The 20,415-nt window shown below is 34.6% G+C and overlaps 1 protein-coding gene and 1 non-coding gene across 2 annotated transcripts; one reads left to right on the forward strand and one right to left on the reverse strand.

Moving 5' to 3' along the window:
• Positions 1-201: 201 nt before the first annotated feature.
• Positions 202-3,072, reverse strand: LOC132618924 (probable xyloglucan endotransglucosylase/hydrolase protein 8). Its single transcript, XM_060333915.1, has 4 exons — positions 2,802-3,072; positions 2,442-2,542; positions 1,528-1,730; positions 202-755 (listed from the first exon to the last, which is right to left on the reverse strand). The coding sequence occupies exons 1-4, from the start codon at positions 2,989-2,991 to the stop codon at positions 353-355; spliced, it is 897 nt and encodes a 298-aa protein (XP_060189898.1). The 5' UTR covers positions 2,992-3,072; the 3' UTR covers positions 202-352.
• Positions 3,073-7,209: 4,137 nt separating this feature from the next.
• TRNAL-UAG (transfer RNA leucine (anticodon UAG)) lies at positions 7,210-7,289 on the forward strand. Its single transcript has one exon. It is a non-coding gene; the product is annotated as a tRNA-Leu (tRNA).
• Positions 7,290-20,415: the final 13,126 nt, after the last annotated feature.

Raw genomic sequence — 20,415 nt, forward strand, 5'->3', positions numbered from 1 at the left:
AATATTTTCTTAGAGGGGGGAAAGTGAAAAATACATGCTGAACAAGCAGACAGAAACAGAGAGCTCGTGTGTTAGTGTCTCGTCCTACGAATGATAGCCTCTGAAGGCCGCCCACGGGATACGTTATACGGTTGTAGTTTATGTTAGCTTCAATACCGTGGTCACCCCAACCCCCATAAAAGTTAGGCAAAGAAAAAAACAAAAACAAAAAATTGAAGGCTTCAATAATATAACAATAAATTCAATAATCCAATAGCAATGACAGAAATAATACACCATATACAACTCAACATCAAAAAATCAAAATACTCCTTCCTCTCATAAATATTCTTTTTACCTTTCTTCAAATTTACTATTCCCATGGACTTAACCAACACTCCTCAGGCTTCTCAGGGAATCTTTCGGTATCTTGACAATAATCATAAATCACAAGGTTTCTTTGCACCCAAGCATAATCCATTTTTTGGTCACTTGATAAATGCCAAGCATCATATTGATCCCACCAATTTTTAGTTGTAGTTGAAACACAAGAAGGAAATGGATCTTTCCATTGACAACCATCAACACTAAAATCTTTGTAACTTGAAACAAATGGTTGATTTTTCCATTCTGTTTTCTCCAAACCACCCCTTGTAGCCCAATCATCAGCATTCCATATACTTGAAAATAAGTACATTGGCTTGTCAATTGGGAAGAAATTGTTCGTATAATTCGCGTTTTTGAACACTCTTATCGGTATCTTATCAACGAAAAACCTGTTCAAATACAAAGACTTCGGTATTAATTATGATCGTTGACAACAATTGGAATATTATATTTTTGTCTGATCCTTCCTATCTCACAGCCCTAATCAAGCAGAAGCAAATTAACATGTTGTTAACTTGAAACCTAGCTCAGCCAAGCTAATCATCAACATGTTCTACATATTGAGTGCGTAAAAAAATGTAGACCATATTTTACCATCTTTATCCATGCCCGAGTAATCCAGACAGTTACATATAATTGTTTTAAGGAATTCTATGTAACCATTAGGCATCCGAAATTCATTGACTCAATTAATCCGAATACGTGCCGTGTATGACCCAATAAAAAGAAACATACTTCCTACCAAAGATATGTAAAAATATCTACGGGAGAGCCACTTTTCAAATAAGTTTTTGAAAAATAGCCAGTGTTTAAAAATTCGTTGAAAAGTAGCAATTTTTAATACATAACACCACGGAAGTGTCATGGTCTCATGGATTCCGAACTTAAGCAAGTGAAAAACTAAGGATCTCGTCCTGATTTTGAAATCCATGATGGTATCGACCATTATTATAATAACTTTTGAACTTTGTGGCTATTTTTCAATTACAAATTTAGAAAATCACTATTGTTGAAAAAATTTCCGAAGATCTCCATTCTCAAGGTTCAAGATGGAAACCTCTTATTATGGGATAAAAGATCTCATTCATCCTACTAAACTCCTCGACGATAATTTTGAGTAATTTAATAATAGTACAAATAGAAAGTAAAAGAAGGACTTACACAATTTGGTGAGGGTTCCAAAGAATGGAATAGCTGTGGAAATCCTCAGTGGGGTCAAACCATAAAACATGTCTCATCTCCCTATTACCAGTCCCATTCTTGTACACATTTGTCTGAATAGTATAGGGTTCCCCTGTTCTATTTCCCAAGAACTCAAAATCTAATTCATCTCTTGTTGGTCCTGCTCCATCTTCTGTGCACATCTACACTCATTGAAAAATTTCCATTAAACTAGATTACCTCATAACTATAGAATTAGTAGTCTAGAAAATAAGGCAGATTACCTGCTACGACATGTTAAAATATACTGATAACGTATTTGCATTTTTAGTGTATATAAGTTATATTAAAGTTAATAACACTTTTGGTCTCTTAGTCATTGGTAAATCGTGATTTAAGTTTTTATGAAATCTGATTAAGTACATTTAACCTTCAATTACTTGAAATATGTACTTTTGATCTTTTTTCTTGTGAATAATCACAAATTTTCTAAAATATTGACCGTTTCATCATTTAATTACTTCCTATAATAGTCTAACTATAACATATTTTTTGCATAAAGGGACCACATACACACATTTTAATTTAATTGGAAGTTAAATGTAATGAGTCTCATTCCACAAGGACTAAAATTAGAAGTTATCCCATAAATGAGGGATCAAAAGTGCAATTATCCTTTCATATTAATTTGCATTGCCAGAGTTAACAATTCATGTAAAGAAAAAACAAAGTTGCATATAATCGTCCGTAAAAGGTGAGATTAGTAATCTGAAAAATAATCAAATTATTTGCTACGATATATTAAATTACACTGATCGTGTGATTTTTTTTTTATTTTTTTTTTACATTATCAATGCATATAAGGTATATCCATATTAAATTGCATTGCCATAGTGAAAATTCTTGCAACTTACATAGTAAGCAGTCACAACACCAGCAGAGTCGCCACCCACCAATTTCAACTTCATGCTGAACCACCCAAATCTGTATTTCTCCTTGGTCATAAATCCACATCCTAAATATAAAAAGAAAAAAAGAATCATCAATCAATGTTAGCAATAACATAACATAAAAATTCAAATGTCAAAAAAAAATAAAAAAAATGAACATGATATTCAAAAACATCCAATTCTTGAGTTTTAATCACCTCACAAAGAAAACTCATTGTTAAATGTTATCGAAAGGTGATCAGTTGAACACTTTGGAATATAAAGATTAAAGGTCAAGAAAATGAAAATTGTATTGAAAAAGTTTGAATTCTTGAATTGAATCACCTGCTTTCTTGTCCAATGATAAATACCAGATCTGTCCATCTTCAGAAGTCTTGAAATGTGTTTCAGGACAGCTTTTGCTAAAATTGTCATCAAATGAACCTTGTACTTCAGCTTGTGCTGATGAAAAAAGTACAACAAGTATTGCACTAAGTGCAAGAAGATGAGCTATTGAAGAAGCCATTTTCTCCATTCTATTTTTTGAATGGAGCACTTCACAAGAGGAGCTTGAGAAGTGAAGCTTCTTTTAAGTTGAATTTTATGGAGAAGACTACAAATAAATAAATAAATAAATAAATAAAATAAAGGAAGTACAGCACACTAATAATCACTTTTAGTCATGTCGAGGGCAAAAAAGGAAATGTGAATCATTCCCATGTTTGTTGCTTTTGGTTTGTTTCTGGTGTTTATACTTCTCTAACCTTAGTATATAAAGGATAAAATTCTCTCCTTTGATAGGCCCCTTTCAAAGCAATAATAAAGTAAAGGGAAATAGAGACATCAAAGATTGTTCCAAAAATACTGCTCACCTAGTTTGAGAATAACAGTTTTTTCCTAGTAGAGAAAATAGAAAAGAGAATATCAATTCTTTTGATACGTTGTATAGTTTTACTTTAACTTTTGTCTGTTAATTACATAGACGAATTCAAGATTCAGCGTTTAAACCCGCCGGACCTATCTTAGATCCGCCTCTATGAACGAACTTTTCCTGTTATGCGTAGAATTTTTTATTTTTACACTTGATATTTCTAACCATATTAACGGCCAAATCACGTTACACATCAACAAAGATGGTGGTGTGATAAATAGGATGCAAATATCCGGACCGCACAAATGTCGAAGCACCTCAAAGACACACTCTGCCTACCACAATCAAAGAGACGACATTCTATGAGCATATCAAAGTCAAGGCTTTGAGTTTGAACCCTATAATTGAAAAATCCTGATAGAAAACGCTTCCTCCTTAAATGGCTCGTACACAACGTGAATTCATAATAGCCAGAACTCAAGACGGATACCGAACAAGAAGGTAAACAAAAATCATGTTACACATAGTTTTTACCAATTACAAAAGTTAAATTACTACTAGAAGAAGCAAATACAAGTTTAGATTTTCAGAAGGGTAATTTGGGGATTGACACCAAAATCACAGATTGGCCTAAGGACCGACAAGTTGGAGAAAGCAATTGCCAGAAAGACGAGGGAGATCGAAATGTCCAGAATGCCCATAGACTCACTGACTTTGGTTTCAGAAAAATGTAAGTGGGGTCTAAGATGCCTGCATATGGGAACATGATTCCATTTGATATTGTCTTATAATAATAGAAACTTGTTGGATTTGACAACTGGATTTTGCTCTTGTGATTGGTTCACTAAAATCCACTGATTGGTTTATTTATTGCTCACTTTCTAAAAATTACTACTCCAATATAACAGCACAATCCTTTTTCTGATCGATGTCTACTGCTCGCTTTAAACCTTGATTAATTCCAATTCACGTTGAAACGTCCCATTTTGCAGTGAACCGCTCCTTAATAAGAATGACTTCATTCATCGAATTCGAGATCTTTAATTAAAAATAAAGGGTACTTATCATCCAAGCGCAACTATGGTGGTGGTAACATTGAAGACACTTATTTGGCCCAAATCTGCTTTATAAGTGGTTCTTGTTAGAGGCATTTTCGACCTTTCAGAAAGTAGCAGTTTGTGTTTAGCCTATCAATTCAAAAACGTTTTGACCAATATTAGAGCAACAATTTATGCTTAATCAAGATTACAAAAGTGCTTATAGTGAAAAGCTATTTTTTAGCTTCTCAAAAACTTTTACTATTATTAAAAAACACGTATTTTTTTCCTAAAAATTTGATCGAATATCTCAACTCTCTAAAATAAATACTTTTGACTTCTCAAAAGCATGGTCAAACAAGCTATCAATCCCAAACTAATTTAAGTCTACGTATATGAAATTTCCCAAATCTTTTGCTCCATTCAAATATTAATTATACCTTAAAAAAATCGACATGTTTAAGAATATATGAAATTATTATAGACCACAATATTGTATAAGGCAGCATTTTAGTTAAAAAGAAAATATTATTTGACCCCCCCCCCCCCCCCCCCCCAATTTAATTTGAAAAAAGAGAGAGAGAGAGAGAAAAACAATGGAAACAAGTAACAACGAGCAGAATAATGGGCCAGTAAGCTAAAATTAAGGGGGCAATAAAGATGAATTATTAAGTTAATCATTTGACTTTACTGCTTTGGATCTCTACGATTACAGAAGAAACTTACTTTAAGTTTTTTTAATATTTTAATTTATTAAAAGCAGAGAAATTATAATTTTGGGAAGACGAGCTGAGAGGTGCTAGTTGCTGGGAATAAAGATTACCAACATGCCAGTGCTTCCATTACCCTATACTATCATAGAGTGGAAGGATAAAAAATTCATTGACATGAATATATAACATGGGTTCTTTACGCAATTATTTAAGATTTAAATTTTATAAGCTCAGAATTCAAATTTATTCATGATATATTTAATTTACTGAATTTGAAACTTATTCTAATTTAATGAAATTTACCACATATGCATGATCTGAGCTATATGAAATTTATTACTTATACTAATTTAATGAATTTTTTAACCACATATACTTGATCTGGACTAAAGTCACTAATTCAGACCCGGATCTATTACCCTAGATCCACCTTCATTTTTTTCTTTACACCTATTTCTCTCACTTAATCATGGTTAGTTAACTGACTAAGTTATTTTTCATAGATTTATTTCATAACCATGATAAGTTATGTGGTTAGATGTAACTATTGAGCGTGAGTCAGTAGCGTAGCAACATAGAGTGAAGGGTGATCAGTCATAAGAAAATTATACACCAACAAGGGTTGTGACGGAGTGATAAATACTACTTCATCCTTAATCAAAGATCTCGGGTTCGAGCCCACCTGAGTATGGAATCACCTTTGTTAGGGAGCGTTTTACCCCCAAATGTGAGACTTTTCGATGTGAATCCTAATTTAATCAGGTCCCAATATGGATCCCGATACGAGGTGGAAAACCAAAAAAATAAGAAAGTTATACGAAAACTATATAGAATGTGTATATAAATCAAAGAATATTTTCTTTCAAATACACGCACGCGCGCGCGCACATATATATATATATATATATATATATATATATATATATATATATATATATATTTATATATGTATATATTTAACCTTGAACATTCTTAGCGAAATTTCTAATTTCGTTCCTGTGTTGGTAATTAAGTTTTTGAATATGTGAACAGTATAATGAATTATTCATAGGCATATGCACATGTGAGGTCCAACAGTAGTACAGCTTTGAGACAGTGAAGCATTGTCTGGGAGAACATATGCACATACTATTCTAAGATGTAAATGGCTTAGCCACTCCACTTATCTATTTTGTGTTGCCCTAAACATATTATAAATTAGTCTCATAAATAATAAATTTGGCAAGTTATATGAAAGTTGAGTTATTACTTTGTTATTTGACTTTTTGTTTGCAACTTTGTTATTTGACTTACAAATTCTAAATTTAGACCAGAATATGTCCTGCAACTGCAATATCTACTTGGGATGAATGTGGTATAATTTCTTTTCATATCCATTTGTTATTATCCACTTTTCTCTAAAGAATATTCCTATTTCCTACTACTTTTTTAGTTTTGGCTATATATCTAAGAGGAATTGTAAGTTAAGTTTCCAAGTCGAGGAAATAACGAAAAAAGTCAAAGACAGATTCACGAAATAAAAATTTTAAATGGCTCAAACAAAAGGAAAAAAGCTTATTTGACTTCGGGCATACACAAAATCATGTTAATTTACCATGAGTCAATAATAAATATGATTAAGAACATATATAAATCGAACTTATAATTAAATAATACTATTATTTAAAAGATAAGGAATTAGTTATGGAAAGGATGTACAGATTTAGGGAGTGAGGTTAAATCAGCTATATGCTCAATCTTCAGTTTTGTTCTTTTTCCTTTTTACTGCATTGTATAGCTCATTTGTAAATAAACTTATTTTACTTATCAAAAGAAAAAAAAAATTAAACCACTTTTGTCACTGCATTAATATTATTTTTTTAACCTTATGTTACATTGTAATATTCGACTGAAGAGGATTCAATGGCTCCGTTATTATATGTCATCCACTTGTTACTTTAATAATGCATGCACCATATGTGAATGTAAGTATGTTTTGACTTTTGAGAGAAAGTGAGTAGTAAATTGAGATTACAAATAATTAATTAATCTTGGACAAGTCGTGTGCTAAAACTGTCGGTGGATTAAAAAGAGTTTATGGAAGTCATGGAGCTATAAATCAAGTAAGTTAATTATGAAGACTGTGAACATGCGACAGTTTGGCCGAGTGGTCTAAGGCGCCAGATTTAGGCTCTGGTCCGAAAGGGCGTGGGTTCAAATCCCACAGCTGTCATTTTTTCAGCCTGACTGCAGACAAGTTCAATATCATTTTAATTGATGAAACTATTTCGATGTTTTTGAATAGGGAAATGGGTTATATTTGCTTATGTAACTATTTCAAATTAATAATTTTACTCTTTATCAAACATTTAGTCTAATATTATTTCTCGACTTAGAAAAAAGTCACTTTCTTATTCTTTAACTTTAACGGTTCAACTTGAGGATAATTTTAAATTGTAATTGTAATCAAAAGTTAAGGGGTCAATGGGTATGTTTTTGTTGTAACTTGTAATCAAAAGTTAAGAGATAAATATCATTTATTTTTTTCTTGAAAATATGGACACGTGGAGTCCATTAATCGCATGTTGGAGATCTGTTAACAGAAAAGGTAAATACAAGATGATTGATAATGAGACGGGTATAAATGAATTAAAAGTGTAATAAAAGACAAAATTGAGCAATTTCAAATGCAACTGAGCCAAATTTGGACATTTTCTTTTCTTGAAAAGACTATGCTTTTTCTACCATATCAAATGCATGAAGCAAGTGTTCGACCCCCCAACGATCCCATAACAGGAAGCTGTTAAACCAAATTGATGAAGAAATATCCATATTAGCCTATCAGTTATCTCTCTGAGATCAATTGTTTAGTATTTAGTTTCTGAATCAACTACTCCAAAATATAGATTTACGTGAACGTGGCCAGCGATTTTACTTCATCCATGATATCGATCACATAGGCTTTGTAAGCTTTTTTGATCTCATCCGCACAAATGTTCATATTTCGGGCTGGTCTTTAATATTTATCCATTAAATTTGTGGTCTTTAAATTTTACCTTTCATCATTTTTAGTGCGGGCATAATTTAGATTTCGCAAGACAGAGTTTACGTTTAACTTCGGCATATTTATCTAACAAACACACAAATCATGACGGACAAGACAAAACTTTCAATACTCAACATATTCTGAAAAATGGCATAATTTTGGATTTCGCTTCATTTAGCTTCGGCATATATATATCATAACTTCCACATGAATTATGGCGGACAAGGCAAAACTCTCAACACTCAACATAATCTGAAAAATACCACAAAACTTATGCCGCATAACTTAATTCCTACAGATTTTTTGTTGAGCGAGGCAAAAATTCAGTTTCCTAAGATAAAAATGTTACGGAAATTATGCCTTGCGAAGCAGGTCTGGATATTTTCATTATATAAGTAGCAAGGGAAAAAATTATAGACCAGTCCATTTGAAGGGAAATCCGCGCAAAAAAATGCAGAATTTGGGCTTCTTCAAAGTATGGATTTTTGCACTTTTGTCCCTTTTTTGTGTTCATCTTCATTTTTACCCTTCAAGTGGGCTGGTCTTTAAGTTTTGCCCTTCAAAATTCAACTTAGAGCCCGTTTGGATTGACTTATAAGTTGGCTTATAAGCTGTTTTCAGCTTTTTTGAGTGTTTGACTGGCCAGCTTAAAGTCATTTTATGCTTAAAATAAGCTCAAAAAAATAATTGGACCCATTTGACTTAGTTTATCTAAAGCAGCTTATAAGCTGAAAACAACTTATAAGCCAAAAAAAATAAGTTGGACTACCCCAACTTATTTTTTTCAGCTTATAAGCTGCAAACAGCTTTAAGCTGTAAGCCAATCCAAACGAGCTCTTACGCATCAAAATATTCACAAGTTATGCTAGCGCCTTGAAGAACTTATGCCCCTATAGGCATAAGTTCAATTTTGAAGTATAAAAATTAAAGACCAGTCCATTTGAAGGAGAAACGTGCAATTTATTGCCTTTAGTACTGGGAAATTTGCATGATTGCCCTTCGTTCGGGGTGGTCTTTAATTTTTGCCCCTCAAATTGCTGGTCTTTAATTAGTTATGACTTAAGGCAAAGTCTGCAGGCAGACTTTTGGTAAAGCTTTGCCTTGGGAATTTTTTTTCTGACTGAGCGGAAGTTCAAATCCAAAAACTCAGGATATTTTCGGCCATCTTTTTAAGCAAAGGAAAAAATTAAAGACTAGCAATTTTAGGGCCAAAAATTAAAGACCATCCCAAAAGAAGGGAAATCCGCGCAAACAAATGTTTAGTACTCTGTCCCACTGTGGGCCAACTTCAATCCATTAGTTCACCGTTAATTTTACATTGCCCTGGGCAATTTGCCTGATTGACCTTATTCGGGAGTGGTCTTTAATTTTTGTCCTTCAAATTGCTGGTCTTTCATTTTTTCCCTTCACCTAAAATCCAGTGGTTTAGGGCTCAAACTCCGATAAAAAAAAATAAAAAAAAGTTATAAGGCAGAGTTTTGTTTCAAAATTTAGCCTATTCGGGCAAAAGTTAGGCCTTAAGGCAGAGGTTTCGCGAAAGTCTTGTCTTGCGATTTTTTTTTTTTTTTATTGAGCAGGAGTTGGAACCCAAACCCTCGGGATATTTGCTGGTCTTTAATTTTTGGCCCCTCAAATTGCTGGTCTTTAATTTTTATCTTTCGCTTAAAAAAGTCAACACCTTTGAAGGGCAATCCACGCAAAAAAAAAATGCATTGTGTTTGATGGATAAGCCCAACAATTGAAAAGTAATGTAGAAGTTGAGTTCTTGCTCTAGACTGATCCATAAGTTAGGCCCACAACTATATTAGAAGGCAAACTTACTCAAATGACTACCTTATTGTAGCTTCCTACCATTTGTAGCTACTCTTTTAAATATTACCATTTGTAGTTACATTTTAGCAAAATAGTGTATGTTTTCACATGTATTTGTTGCCAACAAATACATGAGAACACGGTAAAAAAAAAAATACAGGATCCTTGATTTTAGCCTTTAACGGTGGAGCTATTAAATTAGATATTAATATATTTTTTTTGATGTATTTTAGTGATTTTTTTTTTTTGCTTTGATGTATTTTAGTGATTTTTTTTTTTTTTGCTTTGATGTATTTCAGTGATTTTTTTTTTTTTTGCTATAATGTATTTCCGTGTCTTTTTTTTATGTATTTCAGTGATTTTTTTTATATATATATTTTACTGATTTTTTTTTATGTATTTCAATGCCTTTTTTTGATGTACTTCTTTGATGTATTTCAAATACATTGTGTACATTCCAACTACATATGAAGCCAAATATATTCAAATTTTCATGTATTTGAATGGATTTCAACAAATACATTCAGATACAAAGACAAAAATTAACAAAATACACTAAGAAATACACTAAAAAAATACAAAGACAAATACATTAAAAAACAGTGTATTTGTGCGATATAGATTTTTAAATGTATTTGTTTTTGGCTTTAACAAATACACACGGCCAGATCTGAGACACTACCACCACCAAAAACCCTATTCTCTCCACCACCACCAAAATCCTAATCTGAGACACCACCACCACCAAAAACCCAAATCTGACACACCACCACCACCAAAAAACCCTCACCTTTCCACCACCAACAAAACCCTAATCTCTCCACCTCCACATCATCTTTTCCTCCGCTATCTCAAAATCAGTGTCATCGCCACCACCACCAACAAATACACACGACCAGATCTGTGCCATTGGCGCACCGGATAGAGTGAAAAGAGAGAGAGAGGGGTGAGCACAGAAGGAGAGGGAGAGGGAGAAGAGAGAGAGGGGTGGGCACAGAGGGAGAGGGAGAAGAGAGAGAGAGGGGTGGGCACAGAGGGAGAGGGAGAAGAGAAGAGGGGCGGCGCGACCATGGTGGTCGTGGTTGAGAGAAGGGGAGAGATTTTTTTTAGGGTTTTGAGAAATGGGTAGTGATTAGGAAAAAAGAAAGATATATGTGTTTGAGTATGTATTTTTGATATAGCTACCATTTGTAATTTAGAAAAGTTAATTAGCTACTAAATATAATTAAATAAAAGGATAGTTAATATTAATAATTAGGTCTTAAAAAAAGCTACAATGAGTAAAAATTCCATAATAGAATGGGGTAATAGGTATTAACTAAATGATACAACTCCGACATATTATTGGCATCTTTTTAACCTAAAAAGTTTTAGCAAATTGTAGGCCTAAAAAATTGGCACAACTTAACCAACTAAGCAAAAAGGTGGCTAAATAATATGGATGAATATTACTTATCTTTTATTTAACATAACAAAGCAAAGAGGTTGCTAAATAATAGGAATGAATATTTTTTTTATCCCCCTTATTTAACGTAACTAAACAGAGAGGTGGCTATATAATAGGGATAGGGATGGATATTTTTGTCTCCCTTATTTTACGGTCATATACATTATATGAATACAGTAGATGTATACAATGACCAACAAACAGTTTTATGTACATTATAATCAAACTACATATTTAATATTTTAATATACAACACACATAATAATTTTTTAACAAAAACCATGTATAAAAAAATAAATTAATATTCATGTATTATATACATATAACTTGAAACTTATGAAATATTTGTACACTAGCCTATGTATATATTAGATGTATACAAACGATCAACGAATAGTTTTTATACACATTATGTGTATACAAATTATGGAATCTGTGTACACTAGCCTATGTATATAAATTATCATGTGCATAGCTCATCCCTAGATTTATCACTAGCCTATGTGTACCTATTTCATATATACAAATTGTACTTTTTATGCATTGTGTATCAATGATTGATACACATTTATTCATGAATATGATGTATACATCATGTGTATACCAACTCCTATACATGTATTCATGAATATGATGCATACATCATATGTATACAACTGCTGTACAAATTGGTCCACACGATTTTCGTGGGTGGTGAATTCGTCGGAATACCCTTTAGAAAGAGGAAAGTCATAATAGAACATCTTTTGCTAATTTTAAGGAAAGAGATGATTCTTTGTATTTTCTAGCTAATTTTAAGAAGAGAGATGATTCTAATTTTTTTTTTTGGCTAAAATTAAGAAGATGTTTTGGTTGAAAATGAGTAGAGAGAGAGAGGGTACTGAATAGTCTTAGCTATTTTTAAGGAAAATAATTATGGGTCATGTGGTGTACAACTTTTGGCCGAAAAGCTGTGAAATTGTTATTTTACACCAACTTCCTAAAAACGTGGTCATTGCATGCCAATTATACGTGTGTGTTGACACACATTGTGCAGCAAAACCCTAGGGAGGGTGCTACTTAACAAAATTAATCCATACTAACTAATTTCAATATTCGTCACGAAACTATTTTTGCAAAATAGACTAATAACTAAATTTAAGGACAAAATTTATTTGATAACATGTTCACGCGTAGAACAAAATAATAAATACATATTTAATTCGAGTGTACCAAAAAATTTAGAAGAAAAAAATTTAAAACAATGACTTTATCAGGTGGTAGAGGAAATAAGCCTATGAGAACAAGTTTCAAAATACAACATCTCAACATAGTAGGATCTAAAAAACCTCTTAAAAAATGTAGAAATATCCAATCATAAAAATGGACAACACCAGTTTTGAGTTAAATCAACACTTTAGAATTCATCAAACACGTAGTAGAGAAATATTTTTCATGCTACAACATCCAAGGCTCATACCAAGAATGAAATCTAACTCCCAATCTCAAATACAAACTAGTTAAGTTTCTCAAGTTCAACACAAGTACTGAATTTAAAATATTACAAGACTTGGGCATGTACACTCCCAAAATAGTCAAGTCATTCATCAAAACCAAGTTACAAAATATTAGCATCATGACCCAAATTTAATTCTAAAGTGCATATCTAAGTGTATCACATGGATCACGTACAAGTCCTCAAAAATATACGAAATGAACATGTTCATGCAAATGTGATCTTCATCTAAGCTTCCAAAGAGCCTACTTCAAATGGCCATCCTCAAGTCTTTCTCGGAACATCACCTACGATAGAAACAATCTATCACTAAGCATAAAGCTTAGTGGCACATAAACTTTGTTAAAGCTAGTTAATGATTGAAGCTAGCTAAGTTGGTGTGAATGAGAAATTGAGAGAAAAAGACAACGGAAGGAAAAGGAAGTTTAAAGCAAAGTTCCTTTGAAAAGGAGCTTTGTACCACATTGGTGGTAGAAAGGGAAAGTTATGTGCTTATATTAGAAAGCACTTTCTTTAGCTCTAAAGGGTTGAGAAGAGGGACTCCCCTCGCGCCGTCGTCGTCGCTCGGTTCGGCTTCGGCTTCGGATTTGGTTGATTGATAATCTTTTTGGACCAAATTTATTTAACTTCAATCTTCATTTTTTGAAATTATTTTTTATTTCCGCGGGAAAATATTAATTGGTTAATTGGTAATTAATTAAATTTAAATCCAAACTTCCCAACGTTCTTATTTTTTCGGAAAAGGCATGGCCTCTCCGAACAGCCACCAAGCCTATTCTGAACAGGCATGTTCGAGGCTATATAAACTGAGGCAATGCCTCAATTTTCGACTACTGAATTTTTTTTTCCTTGCATTGCAAATTCTGCATTCTTTTTTCAGAAATAAAACTATCGAGTCTTAGTGTGTTTCGTTGCCAAATTTGAGTTCGTCGAAGTCGTAGGCGTTTGAGGTACCGCCACTCCTGCGACAGGTATATCCGTTTTATCCTGGGAGGAAATAATCCGTAACCTCGGGTACAATGAGGGGGTTAAATTCCTTAAGGACACACAGTGAATTCTGTGGTCTCGGATATTTCTTAATTTTTGCACACAGTTTCTGTTTTCGTTTTCTACTTACTGGTTTTTTTCCAGTTTCTGGTTCTGGTTTCCTACAGTTCTGAACACGGGGGTGCAACAAGCTTAAGGAATTTAATAATTATTTCTGTGTTCATTTGTTGTTGTTTAACGATTACAGAACGTTATTGGAAAAAAAAAAGTGTTTTCTTTAACATAAAACAGTGCTGTCACAAAATAAAAGAAACTTGTATCTTTGTTGTTTGCATGTAACGAACTTGTATGTTGTTTGGAGACTAAAATCTTCGGATTTTCTACTCCGGTTGAGATTAAAGTTTTCAGAACTTTCTACTCATTTGGATACTTGATTTGAAGATATAAAAACTTCATCAAGTATACAACATACAGTTTCCTACATTCTGTTTGAAGTTTTTTTAATTTTGTTTGTGAAAATTTGATTCGGTATGAAGAAATAAAATCTTCACCGTTTATTAAAGTTTTCTGTTGTTTCCTGCGACAGAAATGGGAGACCAAACTCCAAATTTGAATGCTACTGCTACTGCCACACCAGCCCCCGTGGTTGGTTCTACGAGCAATGTTGCGTCCTCCAGTCGTACTACACCAGCACCGGCTCCGGCAGAGAAGCCCGGAAAATTCACCGGGATTGATTTCAAACGATGGCAACAAAAGATGTTCTTATATTTAACTACTTTAAGCCTTCAAAAGTTTATTAAGGAGGATCTTCCGGTTCTGCCGGAATCAACACCTGAGAATGCACGTTTTGTTGTAACTGAGGCGTGGAAGCACTCAGATTTTTTGTGCAAGAATTATATTCTTAGCGGACTAGAGGATGATCTTTACAACGTCTATAGTAATGTGGGAACATCAAAAGAACTATGGGATGCGTTGGAAAAGAAATATAAAACAGAAGATGCTAGATTAAAGAAGTTTATCGCTGCCAAGTTTCTGGACTACAAAATGGTAGATGGCAAGCCTGTTGTTACTCAAGTTCAAGAGTTGCAGGTTATCATCCATGATCTCCTCGCTGAAGGTATAAATCTAATTAATACTTTTGTCAAAAGTATTCAGTGCGCCGTTACTTACATATTGTTTGTTGTAGGTTTGGTGATTAGTGGGGCGTTTCAAGTTGCGGCAGTGATAGAGAAGTTGCCTCCTTCATGGAAGGACTTCAAAAATTACTTGAAACACAAACGAAAGGAGATGACACTGGAAGATCTCATCGTCCGGTTGAGAATCGAGGAAGATAACAAGGCAATGGAGAAGAAGGCAAATGGGAGATCAACAATAGGGGGAGCACATATTGTTGAAACTGCCCCAACTAATCTGAAAAGAGGAAAAAGGCATCGGGACCAAGGAACTATTCCAACAAGAAGAAATTTAAGGGAAACTGCCACAATTGTGGAAAAATCGGACACAAAGCTGCAGACTGTCGTGCTCCGAAAAAGGAAAAGAAAAAGGGTCAGGCTAATATGGTTGAAACAAACGAGGAGGTTGATGACTTGTGCGCTATGTTGTCTGAGTGCAACCTAGTAGGAAATCCGAAAGAGTGGTGGATTGAATCTGGCGCCACTCGCCACATTTGTGCTGTTAGAGAAGCCTTTGCTTCATATGCTCCCGCCGAGCCCGACGAGACCATATATATGGGAAATTCTGCAACGGCCAAGATTGAAGGTTATGGAAAGATACTGCTGAAGATGACCTCTGGCAAGGTGGTGACTCTCAACAACGACTGTCATGTTCCTGAAATTAGGAAAAATCTAGTATCTACCGGACTTCTAGTGAAGAACGGTTTTAAGTGTGTTTATGTTTCTGACAAGGTTGTAATAAGCTAGAACGAGATGTACATAGGAAAAGGTTACCTCACAGAGGGCCTTTTCAAACTGAATGTAATGGTTGTTGCTAATAATAATAAAGTTTCTGCTTCGTCTTACTTGATTGAGTCAAATGATTTATGGCATTCACGTTTAGGACATGTCAATTATAAAACCTTGCAAAAAATGATTAGTTTGGAAGTATTGCCTAAGTTTGAATGCAATCAATCAAAATGTCAAATTTGTGTTGAATCTAAGTATGTTAAACATCCTTATAAGTCAGTTGAAAGGAATTCAAGTCCTTTAGACTTAATCCATACAGATATTTGTGACATGAAATCAATCCCATTTCGCAGTGGAAAGAAGTACTTCATAACTTTTATTGACGATAGTACGCGGTATTGCTACGTTTATTTACTTAATAGTAAAGATGAAGCAATTGAAGCATTCAGGCAGTACAAAACTGAAGTTGAGACCCAACTTAACAAAAAGATTAAAATGATAAGGAGTGATAGGGGCGGTGAATATGAATCTCCTTTTGAACAAATATGTTTGGAATATGGCATCATTCATCAAACAACTGCCCCTTACTCGCCACAATCAAACGGAATTGCGGAAAGGAAAAGTAGAACACTGAAAGAAATGATGAATGCCTTGTTAATAAGTTCTGGTTTACCCCAAAACTTGTGGGGGGAAGCTATTCTAACAGCTAGCCGAATACTCAATCGAGTGCCCCATAGCAAAACCAAATCTATTCCATACGAAAAGTGGAAAGGAAGGAAGCCCAATTTGGAATACTTCAAAGTGTGGGGGTGTTTGGCTAAGGTGCAAGTTCCTAAACCCAAAAGGGTAAAAATAGGACCTAAAACCGTTGATTGTGTTTTCATAGGATATGCCACAAATAGTAAGGCATATCGGTTTCTGGTTCACAAATCAGAAAATCCCGACATTCAGGTGAATACGGTAATTGAATCAGATAATGCTGACTTCTTTGAAACCATATATCTGTATAAAAAGGAATGTGAGTCGTCTAGCAAAGAATCTAAATGACCTCGGGAAGAAACAAAGAAAAATATTCCTGATGAGGAAAATCCAAGACGCAATAAACGTCAAAGGACGTCTACTTCCTTTGGACCAGAATTTCTAACATTTTTGTTGGAAAATGAGCCTCGAACTTTCAACGAAGCTATGTCTTCATCGGAAGCTCAATTTTAGAAAGAGGCAATCAATAGTGAGATAGAATCCATATTGAACAACCATACTTGGGAATTGGTTGATCTTCCTCCAGGGAATAAACCTTTAGGTTCCAAATGGATTTTCAAGCGGAAAATGAGAGCTGATGGTAGTATTGATAAATATAAGGCAAGACTAGTTGTTAAAGGGTTTAGACAACGAGAAGGTCTTGATTACTTTGATACATACTTGCCGGTAACGAGGATTACATCTATTCGAGTGTTAGTAGCGTTAGCCGCCGTGTATGGTCTTGAAATCCATCAAATGGATGTGAAAACAGCCTTCTTAAATGGAGAGTTGGAGGAAGAAATTTACATGGAACAACCCGAAGGATTTGTAGTTCCAGGGAAAGAGAAGAAGGTGTGTCGACTTGTTAAGTCTCTTTACAGACTAAAACAAGCACCCAAACAGTGGCATGCAAAATTTGACCATACGATACTGTCAAATGGATTCAAGATAAATGAGTGTGATAAATGTGTCTACATTAAGAACACTCCGAACCACGTCGTCATTGTTTGTTTGTACGTGGATGATATGTTGATAATGAGTAACGACATTGCTAACATAAATGCTACTAAGCGCATGCTTGCTAGTAAGTTTGATATGAAAGATTTAGGAGTTGCCGATTTAATTCTGGGAATTAAAATCCATAAGACTCCTCAAGGTCTAGCGCTATCTCAATCTCATTATATTGAAAAGGTACTTGAAAAGTTCAAGTATTTGGACTTTAAAGTTGCAAAGACGCCAATTGATATGAACCTTGCTCTTGCAAAGAATAAAGGTGAAAGTCACTCTCAATTGGATTATGCCAGAGTGTTGGGAAGTTTGATGTATATCATGAACTGTACGCGACCTGATATTGCGTGTGCTATAAGTAAACTAAGTCGCTACACTAATAATCCCGACCAAAATCATTGGCTGGCAATGAAACGAGTTTTGGGGTATTTGAAACATACTCAAAACTTTGCTTTGCATTATAACAGGTATCCTGCAGTTATTGAAGGATACAGTGATGCAAATTGGATCACTGGTTCAACTGAAACTAAATCCACAAGTGGATACGTTTTTACCATAGGTGGAGGAGCAGTGTCTTGGAAGTCATCCAAACAGACATGTGTTGCCCGCTCTACAATGGAATCTGAGTTCATAGCTTTAGACAAAGCCGGTGAAGAAGCTGAATGGCTCCGGAATTTCTTAGAAGATATTCCATTTTGGCCCAAACCGTTGGCTCCTGTATGCATACATTGCAATAGCCAAGCGGCAATAGGAAGGGCCGGGAGCGTTATGTATAACGGAAAGTCTCGTCACATAAGATGAAGACATAATACCGTTAGACAACTACTCTCTACTGGAATTATCACAATTGACTATGTTAAGTCAAGAGATAATGTGTCGGATCCACTAACTAAAGGCCTAACTAGAGAGGTGGTTGAAAGATCATCGAGGGGAATGGGACTTTGGCCGAGGACAAGTCATCGTGGCGGTAACTCTACCTAGAAGACTGGAGATCCCAAGATCTAGGTTCAAAGAGATCAAACAAAGTCATTGATGACGGTTCAACTTTGTCACAATAACCTTTTGGTCCATTCTCGTGATGAGACAATGTTCAGTACCAGGATAAAGCATTAAGGCTTTTTAATGGTTTCTAAGTTTGATACGGGGTATATCAAATAGTGTATCTACGGGATGACATATTTAGAAATCACCTATGTAAGTGTGAAGTGTAAGCCGCTTCAAGGAGAATTCTGTAAGGCCAATTCTCTACGCACTTATGAATCGGGCAGTGTTCGTGGCTGAAACGAACAAAACAATGAGAACCAAAGATGGTCAAAGGGTTAATTGTATGACATGTGGTTGTCTAGGTATAACACCAAAGCTCGACGGTTCAAAGATATCAAATCTACCGATTGACCGAGTATATCCGACATATGTTCACTACGGAAAGTTCAAAGAGAAATCTACTTATCCAGATGCAATTAATCCTTGCTTACGAATCACACGTTTTTTTTTGTCATGCATATTTTTCATCATATAGCCATTCCCCATTCATGTGGGGGAATTGTTAAAGCTAGTTAATGATTGAAGCTAGCTAAGTTGGTGTGAATGAGAAATGGAGGGAAAAAGACAATGGAAGGGAAATGAAGTTTAAAGCAAAGTTCCTTTGAAAATGAGCTTTGTACCACATTGGTGGTAGAAAGGGAAAGTTATGTGCTTATATTAGAAAGCACTTCCTCTAGCTCTTAAAGGGTTGAGAAGAGGGACTCCCCTCGCGTTGTCGTCGTCGCTCGGCTCGGCTTCGGATTTGGATTTGGATTTGGTCAAATGATCTGATTGATTGATAAATGATCTTATTTCCGCGAGAAAATATTAATTGGTAATTAATTAAATTTAAATCCCAACTTCCCAACGTTCTTATTTTTTCGGAAAAGGCATGACCTCTCCGAACAACCACCAAGCCTATTCTGAACAGGCATGTTCGAGGCTATATAAACTGAGGCAATGCCTCAATTTTCGACTACTGAAATTGTTTTTCCTTGCATTGCAAATTCTGCATTCTTTTTCCAGAAATAAAACTATCGAGTCTTAGTGTGTTTCGTTGCCAAATTTGAGTTCGTTGAAGTCGTAGGCGTTTGAGGTACCGCCACTCCTGCGACAGGTATATCCGTTTTATCTTGGGAGGAAATAATCCGTAACCTCGGGTACAGTGAGGGGGGTTAAATTCCTTAAGGACACACAGTGAATTCTGTGGTCTCGGATATTTCTTAATTTTTGCACACAGTTTCTATTTTCGTTTTCTACTTACTGGTTTTTTTCCAGTTTCTGGTTCTGGTTTCCTACAGTTCTGAACACGGGGGTGCAACAAACTTAACTAACACTTAATATAAAAATATATATGTAAGGAGAACAAAAATAAATTCTAGGAATAAGCTTGTCAAAATCACCATCAAGAACTAAATGAAGGTACAATCCTTTCAAGAGAATAAAATATCAAATAATAAAATAGTTCAAGATATCAATATTCAAAATCTCAAATATCAAGAAGCTTTCCAAAGCAAATCCAAGAAAGTTCACTATTTGGTTAATTTTGCCCAACACATACATCAGGCAATCACATTAAAGCATAATCGAATAACTAGAAGGACCGGAGTCCCAAATCAAGTGGGGTCGTCACCCAATAATCAAGAGAATCAAGAACATGTTGAAAGTGGCTTCCCTATTCATACTTAAGATGGACCAAGATTCATAATTAAGATGAATGTGAATCCAAAGTCAAGATGGGACAAGATCCTAATAATCTCAAGAGGCATGCCAATATAAGTGACAAAGTCACTATCACAAGAAGGACAAAGTCCCAACAAGAATGCAATAATGCTCGAGCAATCCGTATATGTGGGCTAGTTAGTTTGTCTTACAAAAATATTCCACATGATACCAAATGAT

The sequence above is a fragment of the Lycium barbarum genome, chromosome 11 (assembly GCF_019175385.1).
Source record: "Lycium barbarum isolate Lr01 chromosome 11, ASM1917538v2, whole genome shotgun sequence".
Taxonomy (NCBI): domain Eukaryota; kingdom Viridiplantae; phylum Streptophyta; class Magnoliopsida; order Solanales; family Solanaceae; genus Lycium; species Lycium barbarum.

Excerpts from the sequence above, each read along its gene's own strand:
- LOC132618924 (XM_060333915.1), bottom strand. The coding sequence starts at position 2,991 with ATGGAGAAAATGGCTTCTTCAATAGCTCATCTTCTTGCACTTAGTGCA. Across the intron at positions 1,731-2,441 it reads GTGTTGTGACTGCTTACTAT|ATGTGCACAGAAGATGGAGC; the intron begins GTAAGTTGCAAG and ends CAATGAGTGTAG. Across the intron at positions 756-1,527 it reads TGGAACCCTCACCAAATTGT|GTTTTTCGTTGATAAGATAC; the intron begins GTAAGTCCTTCT and ends GTATTTGAACAG.